We start from the raw sequence: 9,444 nt of genomic DNA, 5'->3' as shown, positions 1-9,444 counted from the left end.
TAGACAGGTCTCAGTTAATTTAGAAAGTTTGTTTTGCCAAGGTTGAGGACTCGTGCCCATGATACAGCCTCAGGAAGTCCTGAGACCTGTGCCCAGGGTCGTCGGGGCACAGCTTGGTTTTATACATTTTAGAGAGTCATGAGACATCAATCAATATATGTAAGATGTACATTGGCTCTGTCCATGAAGGCGGGACAACTTGAAACAGGGAGGGGGCCTCCAGGTCACAGGTAAGTGAGAGATAAACAGTAGCATTCTTTTGATTTTCTGATTAGCCTTTCCAAAGGAGGCAATTAGATACTTATTTATCTCAGCGAGCAGAGGAATGACTTTGAATAAATGGGAGACGGGTTTGCTCTAAGCAGTTCTCGGCTTGACTTTTCCCTTTAGCTTAATGATTTGGGGGCCCCAAGATTTACTTTCCTTTCACTTTCGCAATGCATTATTTTGTTGAATTTTCATTGTACTTTCTGGATGAATATGTACTAAACTGTAGGTTCAGTGCAAATGGAGAGAGCTTATTAACAGATAGGCTTCCTTTTGGGATTGTGAATTGGAAATAAGTAAACATGCTTTTGATCCACATAATTATTTCCTAAGTAATGATAATGTTTCTCCTGGTAGAGTATTTTAATAGTTTGTATGCCTTATAAAGTTATACACATCTATATTCTTTTGGATATTGGAAGTGTAGAGTCACCCAAGCTATGTTCTGCCTTTCTCTTCTCCAACATTAAAGATATGGACTTTTCCACTCTTTTCAGAAAGTTCTAGTCTATGTAACCTCCTGTATTCTACTAAAAACTGGCTTACATAGCAGGTTTTTTTTTAAGAATACGGTAATATATATGTTTTAATATCTTTTTGAATCTTTTAATGTGACCTAGTGAAATGGAAGAGTTCCCTAATTCCCCTTGCGTGTATGCCTGTTCTGTCACCCCGCTGCTCAAACCTCTTGCAGGAGGGGAAGCATGCAGATGGGCAGGTGCAGAGGCTGGGGCAAGCGCTCTGGGCTCCAGCCCCGTGGTAGTGTCTAGGGGTGGGTGCCTGCAACCCCAGTGTTACAAAGGTTTTTTGGGGTTTTTTTTTTGAGGTTTTTTTTTTTTTTTTTTTTTTTTGTGAGAAGGTGTCTCACTCTGTCACCCAGGCTGGAGTGCAGTGGCGTGATCTCGGCCCACTGCAACTTCTGCCTCCCTGGTTCAAGCGATTCTCCTGTGCCAGCCTCCCGAGTAGCTGGGATTGCACACCACCATGCCCAGCTAATTTCTGTATTTTTAGTAGAGACGGGGTTTCACCATGTTGGCCAGGCTGGTCTCGAATTCCTGACCTTGTGATCCACCCGCCTTGGCCTCCCAAAGTCCTGGGATTGCAGGAGTGAGCCACAAAGCTCTTTCAGCTTTGCCATCTGCAGATGGCTTGAGTGTTAATCAGCTCAATGAACTCTGCCTTTTCACAAGGGCAGAGGGCCAAGGTGATAGCTTTCTGTATCTGAGCTCTTGTCCAGTGTCTTGGAAAAATCAGGTCACACATGGACTCCAAGGATGAATGGCAGGTTTTATTGAGTGGTGGAGGTGGCTTTCAGCAAGATGGATGGGGAGGCAGAGGAAGGGGATGAAGTGGAAAGGTGATCCTCCCCTGGATTCCGGCTGCCCAGTGGCTGGACTCCTCTCTGACTGCCCCCAGCTGAACTCATTTTGACATTCAGATGTTCCTCCTCTTCTCCTTTCCTCTGCCACATCGTTCTGCCATCCTTCTGCTGGTCTGCGGGCTTGCTGGTCTGCTTCTGGAGTCTGGGGTTCGGGATTCATATGGGTGCAGGATAGGGGGTGTGGGGCGGGCCAAAAGACAACTTTTGGAGCATGAACACAGAAATGCCTGTTTTCGTTTAAGACAGCAGGTATCCGGGCTTGAGGGTGAGGCTTTGCCAGGGAACTGCCCTTTTCTACCCAGTATTTCCATCTCCTGTCCATATCACTAAGAGGAAGAGAAGGCAAAGATTAAGGAAAGGCTAAGTCTGTCACCTTGAAAAGTAATCCTTATTCCCTTTAAAAATAAGAAAACTGAGGCTTAGAATGCATGGAGAATTTAAGTAAGTTATTGACTCAAGTCCCTTTTTGCACATTAGTACTCTATATTGTTCCTTTCATATAGGCATATATATTAAATGAATAGACATACACATTTAATGCTTAAAATAAGTAATAGTGTTTAGTTAAGTAACCATTAAATTAAGTAAACAGTAATAAAAGTAAAATCTGTGATGTTATATACAAGCAGTCACATAATTAATGGCATTTGAGTAGCTTTTCCAAAAATACTAGGAAGACGGTATATGTGTATTTGTTTATATGCTGTTGAGGCAGTAAAAAAACAAGCCTACAAGCTAAGGAATTTTATTTGCAGAAAATGAGGGATTTATAAAATGTGTCTATTATCTTATCATAATACTTGGCTGGCAACAACATAAATTGTATACTGTTAAATCCAATAATTAAACTTTAAGAATTGAATTTACAGATACATTTTCTTGTGAATAAAGATATATAAACAAAAATATTTCCTGTCAAAACATTTATAATAGCAAATTACTGTAAAAGACCTAAATGTCCATCATTACAAATCAGTTTAAATAAAGTATATTATCCAGTCTGGGTAACATTTTTATTTTATTCGACCAAAAGAGAAAAAAAAATTAGCCAGTCATGGTGGCCTGTGCCTGTAGACTTAGCCACTCAGAAGGCTGAAGCAGGAGGATCCCCTGAGCCTGGGAGATTGAGGCTGCAATGAGCTATGATTACACACTGTGCTCTAGCCTGGGCAACAGGGTGAGACCTTGTCTCTCTCAATAATAATAATAAAGTATGCTATATTAATGTACTGGCATATTATGCAGTAATTCAGAATAATAGAATTATGTGTGCTTATATGGAAAGATCTTCAAGATACACATCGAGTGAAGAAAAATCAAGGCCCACAACTGGGCATACCGTTACTTAATTTCTATAAGATATTTTAGGTACATATGCATATATGTTCAGAGACAATATTTTGAAAAGTAACTCTTAATAGTAGTTCTCTCTGGGAACAGACATAGGAGACCGATCAGAATCTAAGGTCTAGTTCTCAGAGAGATCAAAGGCTAAGGTGCAGTGATATTCACAAAACAAAAACAGATAGTACCATTGCTAATTATAAAAACAAAATACTGAGTACTTTCTATGTGAAAATTCTTATTGAAAGCTATATATATACACATATATAATTTACTTTACTTCTAATTTGGATATACAGGTATTATTATCCCCTTTTACAGATGAGGTAAATGAAAACGAAAGAGATTGAGTTGTTTGCAAAAGATGATGCAATTGCAGTTGTTTTGTTTTGGTTTCGTGTGTAGCACTTAATACCATGCTAAACTAGTAGAGAGGGCTTTGGTGAGTGAGGATAAACAGAGATTCTATCCAACTATGGAATAAAATATTCTAATGTGTTGCATGGAAAAGCAATAATGCAAGCAATAATCTCTAATGTTGCTTGGGAAATATACCAAAATATTGTTTGATGTTCATCTAAAATACAAATTGTAGTAAACAATTTTCTATTATTATCTGAAATTCAAATTAAATAGGTGGTTGATTGGTTGGTTCATTCCAAGTATAGGTATATATATATACATGTATGTGTATACATATATATATATATATATGTATACCTAAACCTGGTTGGAATGAAAGATGAACAGAATTACACGCACATATATATATGTGTGTGTGATCACGTGTTTCTGTGTGTGGGAGTGGGGGAGGGCATGCCCAAACATGAACATACATGTGCACACATTTGTATGCAAGCACATGCATGCTTTAGGTTGGGTAAACATTAATTCTACATATAATTAAACTGTATACACATATACACAGTACATATGGTCAAGCCTTATAAACCCTGCATTAGGGTTTTAAAGAAATAAATTTTTATACAAAACTGTGTTACCTTAAACCACGGCATTCCTTCCTCTTCTAAACAACATTTAAAAACAAGGATATATGAAACATCTTCAGAAGAACGACCCTTTGTTTTGCAGTGAAAGAAAATCTTCAGGGTTACCAACCTTGTGCAAAATATCACAGGGTCTGTGAAATAAGAAAGTCAATATGTATTAGAAAAAGAGAAGAGACCCGTGTATACAGTGAACAGGAAACCAGCGATGAGAAAAGCAGCAGGGGGTTACCTGTTGAGCCCTGTGACCTTTCCCTATTCCGATTACACTGAAGATAGTGTAAATCACACACACGAAAAATGTTTCTTTAATTCTTTAGTTTTCTATATACAGGTAATGATTTTTCTCTCCACTATTTTCTTTTTAACTTTAGTAATTTTCCCCATTAAAGTTATTATACTTGTAAATTCAACTCAGTGTAACTTAAATAGGAGAAAATAATAAGTATCTTGAAGTTTTCCCTAATACTATTTATAAAACTTTCCAAAAATGGATAGTATCCTTCCGCTATCAAGTAATACTATATGCACCAAGGGAAATGAAACAGATCTTAGAGTGAGCCCTGCAGCCTATTAAACATTTAATAAGTAATAAGGATCCATCAAAATGTGGACTATTTTTTACATACTACAACTGCAGACAGTCGTTCTCCAATCTGAGTTATAGAAGTGAGGAGGAAAGCCATTGTGACAGAAGAATCAAATATAAAGTGACTAGAAATAGTTGATTGATTGTATTGTTCGTTTTGTAATACAAACTTTCAAGGACTGAGTCATGAATACAGACAATTTTGTGCCATTATCAATGTACATGTGTCTCTGGCTTAATATCTCAAAATATTGAGATCCTATTTCTTTTCCAATGTCATCATAACTATTTTGATACATTCATTCGTCAAATCCCTGGATTGCAAATTGTCTTGTCTTGTGATATCAGGGAGTAACACCAATACAGGACACATTCAATATAATTTGGTAATTCAGCATGCCTTTCATATTCTGATTGTCAGGACTGGCTAATTTTACAAAGTCAAAGTAGTACATTTCAGTGATAGCAGGCTTAGAGTGTCTACTTCATAGAGAACATGTCACTTGTTTCTTCTTCATTCCCCTTCCAAATCTAGCCTGTTCTCATAGCCTTCTGTGAATAAGACACATTTGTCACCATCCTCTACTGTTCAAATCAAGTGACCCTGGCATATTGCGATACGTAGGCTGAATTCTAAAATGTACCCAAGTTTCCTGCCTCTGTTCTGCATACCCTGTATAATCCCTTCTCCTTGGGTGTTATAGAACCTATAAATACGATGGGATATCACTGCCATGATTATGTTATATTATGTGGCAAAGATAAAGGGGCTACAAACTAATAACTGTGTGTTTTTGTAAATCACTAAGTAAGTGGTAATTTGTTATACAGCAATGACAAACTAATACAAGTGACTTCTAGGCCAACATCATTATAATATGAATTGAAGTTAGCTGATATTGTCTTCAAGAATCGGAAACACTGAATTCAGAATTACATTAATATCAGGTCCTAAACTAGTGTTGAAAACACAGTACATACTCAATAAGAGTTGTATATGTGACTGACTACATTGTTTTTCTTTTTTTTTTTTTGAATTTTTTGTTTTGAGACAGAGTCTCGCTCTGTCACCCAGGCTGGAGTGCAGTGGCGCGATCTCGCCTCACTGCAAGCTCCGCCTCCCGGGTTCACGCCATTCTCCTGCCTCAGCCTCCCAAATAGTTGGGACTACAGGCGCCTGCCACCACGCCCGGCTAATTTTTTGTATTTTAATAGAGACGGGGTTTCACCGTGTTGCCCAGGCTGGTCACGAACTCCTGAGCTCAGGCAATCCGTCTACCTCGACCTCCCAATACATTGTTAACTTATAATAAATAGTTACCACTGCAGATTACAATTCGCTTTGAAATATATCTATTTTTAAAAATGATAAAATATTGTTAGGATTATTATTAAAATACACATTTTAGAAGGGAGAAACAAAATCCACAGAGAGGTTAAGGAAATTGAAGGCAGAACATTCACATAAGCATCCCTCTTGCAGGTTAATAAAAAGAAAGTGGAAAATGTAGAATTTTGAGATTTTAAAGCATTTATAACCTGTTATTGCCTCCTGTCTATATAGCTTTATATATATTAAAATAATACAATTAAATTTGTATTGTAAATGTAATTTATTTTACAAATAGTTTTCACACACTTAAAAAAGCAGTATTACAGGCATTTTTTGTCTTTTTAAACAGTTTAATTACTTGTTAAGTAGAGCATTTAAGTTTTTTTTAATAAGTTGTTGATCATGCCTCGGTATTCTTCTATCTACCTTGAAGAAAAGAGTATAGAAACTAAGGTCCATCTAACATGATAATAAAAAGCATGACTCTAATTTATCTATCATTTTTAGAATTTCAAAAGCAATCAAAATCACTCTGGCATATTAAGCAAAGGAATGGGCGATTTTTTTTGAAAAATCTTTACCTTTTTGAAAGTAGTACAAAATGCATCTTTTCATTAAGTATTGGAAAGAAAGCCATGTGGCAAATAGCTCTTTTAGATTGGTTCATTGAAATAAATTTCTCCTTGAGAATAAAAAAGAAAAATCATTTTTATACCACTTAAAATATTAAAATAACCTCTCAAAAACATATTTTTTTAACCTTTAAATAGATTGTGATTTGACAATATATTTCCAAAATTTACTTTTCATTTTTCAAATTTGCACAAACATTTTTGGGCTTAGTAATTACTTTTAATATTTCCAAAAGGATTTACTTCAGTTGTTTGCCCAGAATAACTCCAATGGATCTTGAATAGGACTTCCTGACAGATACACTTAGATATAAAACATCTTGCAAAATGATTGACAGATTCTCGTACACACACTAGAGCTAGAAAAAGTAGATGTCATTTTCTGGGGCTGCAAAGAGAGATGAGTTTAAAACAACTAGTACTAAATTTAACTAGTAATTTTCTTTATAGTCACATAAAATTAATGGTAGATATATTCATTTATAAATCATCATCTTCATTGTATTCGATCTAGAGGAAAAAATAAAATTAAGCTTTAGCTATTAATGGATGTTTATTTTTTGTCACCATATCTTGGGAGAACATGTGGAAAATTCTCACTTTTACAGGCATTTGGATTTGTCTCTTTTCAGTAACTCTGTTCAAAACATAAAATATTTGAAAAAAATAAGAAAAAAGAAATCCTTGCTTATTTGCTGTACTTTCACAACTTCCACTAATCTTAAGTCCTAATAGTGTTTATCTCATACACAAATATAACAAAATGACTCATCCACCCTTACTGATATTAAACTCGCACAAGGTGCCTTTACATGAGTTTTCACACAAAACAGAAGCCATTATTCCTTCTGTGATGAACCGATCTTCAAACACAAGGGAGTCGCAATTTTTATCTGTCTATATTTTCCTATAAAGTAACGTAACCGGAATGTAAAATCAATCATATCAATAAACAGAAGGAGGGAAATAAAGACACATATGCAAAGTAGAAAGTTTCAATTTTCAGAAAAGGTTTGGAGTTAAACAGATGATGAAGAAACTGTGTACCTTCTATGCCTCCAGGCAAAAGAAAAGCTACGTGTATTCAGTGCGCCTTGAAAATAGTGCATTTGACTGTGCATCTAGAGTGACAATATAGAATTTCAACATTTTATACCTGACATTAACAAGTATAAGTGATTGTGATTCTATACACATAGACATACACGAATAATTAGGAAGACAGCAGTAAAACAATACTTGTAACATTTTGTTAGGTGGCATTTTAAATGTGAAAACTCCACCACTTAGATGAAGATTTTCCATGAATAAGATTCTAGAAACTAAAAAAATAAAAAAAAAAGTCTACTTTTACTCTAGCAAGCACAAACATACTGTAAAGAAGCTGCAAATGGATAATGTGGAGAGGGTAATGAGACTTAAGTATAAAACTAAGATCAATTATATAAAAACTGAGAAATTTTCTACAACAATTAGCAGATCATTTTTACTTGACAAAATGTTACTTTTCCCCCAAGAAAATGTCTTTTTCTCAGAGAGAAATTCAATTAGAGGCTTAGCATTCCCACTGTCTAAGTAGCAGTCATATATACCTTGTCTCTGTCACAGTGCTTGATATTATCTATAAGTGAGTGACAGAAAAGTCCAGGACTAACAAAGGCTCACTCTGTTCCTGTCAGGAAGCTCCAGTGTATCTTTCTTATTAGAAGTACCCAGGAGTTTTCTCTACAGAAGTAGAGTCCTAGAGTAGGTAATCGCTTTATCTTGTTTTTAACCATTTGTATTCCTGAATCGAAACAGATCTCTCCCTTTATCATGGAAATGCATGCCCCCTTTAGACCTAAAACCAGCAACTTAATTTACACTGAGGAGACACAAAACATAATGGCTCTCTTTCCCCACCCTCTTCTCTCTTAAGTTATCCAGAGGGCAATTCTCAAAGTAAAGAAAAAATTAATTATGATGCCAAATTTCAGTTTCAAGGAAACTTCTGTGTTTTGTTATGCAAAGGGAAGACTTGGGAAAGTGTATATAATTTTAGTTTCTGGACAAAAGGAGAAAAAAAGGTCTTTGTTCAAAGAAGTTCAAGTTTAAACTTGCTTGTCATCAGCCATCATAAATGTATTACTTCTTGGAATCAAATAATTGCCATTATAACAATAATGGGATTATAAGGTTAAATAAGATTACAGGAAAAATAAAAAACATTCAGTCTGTATCAGTTGTTAACTTATTATTAATTCTAACATTGCGATCAGGGATTACTATTGTGTGAAAAAATGTAGCGCAGAATATAAAGAACAAGAAATATCCAAGGGCAAAAATAGCTGATTCAGTCATTAATGTGGATAATCAAGGAATGTCAACGAAGTTGAAGTTTTGGCAGAAAAGTAGAAAGACTTAAAGTGAGTGTCAGGTTGTTCAAATACTAACCTTTGATTCTGTGATTAGGAATGAGAATTAGGTCACAGTTCCCGTGGCAGGGAGGGGGGAAAAACACTTCTTGGCTTTGCCCTGAAAAGGTGATTATTTAATCAAGAATGACATTGGATTTATTTGCTTTTTGTGGTACATTAAGAGCTTACATTGAGATTAGATGGCATATCTTTTCTTTTGGAGACAGACTGAAAAAGAAATGGGAATTATTTTCTTAAAAAGGACTGCCAGAAAACCCTATATGTGTTGACAAAGCCATATTATTTTATTTAGTAATTTATTTGATCAAATTTAGTAAACAAAAAGCAACATTTTATTGAGTCTTTCTTATCCCAAGAACTCTTTATCCACTTGCTCTTGGTTTTGTTTTTCTGTTGTTCATATGAAATTCCAATTTATATTTATTTGACAGCATTGTGCATTACTGCAAAATACCACACATACACTTACACACA

At 35.4% G+C, this 9,444-nt stretch overlaps 1 protein-coding gene across 1 annotated transcript; it reads right to left on the bottom strand.

Moving 5' to 3' along the window:
• Positions 1-407: 407 nt before the first annotated feature.
• On the bottom strand, positions 408-9,070 carry LOC130540749 (uncharacterized). The gene is made up of 3 exons (XM_057299638.2): positions 8,987-9,070; positions 6,503-6,603; positions 408-1,974 (listed from the first exon to the last, which is right to left on the bottom strand). The coding sequence occupies exons 2-3, from the start codon at positions 6,586-6,588 to the stop codon at positions 1,518-1,520; spliced, it is 543 nt and encodes a 180-aa protein (XP_057155621.1). The 5' UTR covers positions 6,589-6,603; positions 8,987-9,070; the 3' UTR covers positions 408-1,517.
• Between the last annotated feature and the right edge of the window lie 374 nt (positions 9,071-9,444).

This window comes from Pan paniscus, chromosome 14 (genome assembly GCF_029289425.2).
Source record: "Pan paniscus chromosome 14, NHGRI_mPanPan1-v2.0_pri, whole genome shotgun sequence".
NCBI lineage: Eukaryota > Metazoa > Chordata > Mammalia > Primates > Hominidae > Pan > Pan paniscus.
The sequence above is the reverse complement of the archived record's forward strand: the minus strand, read 5'-3'. Positions and strand labels throughout refer to the sequence as shown.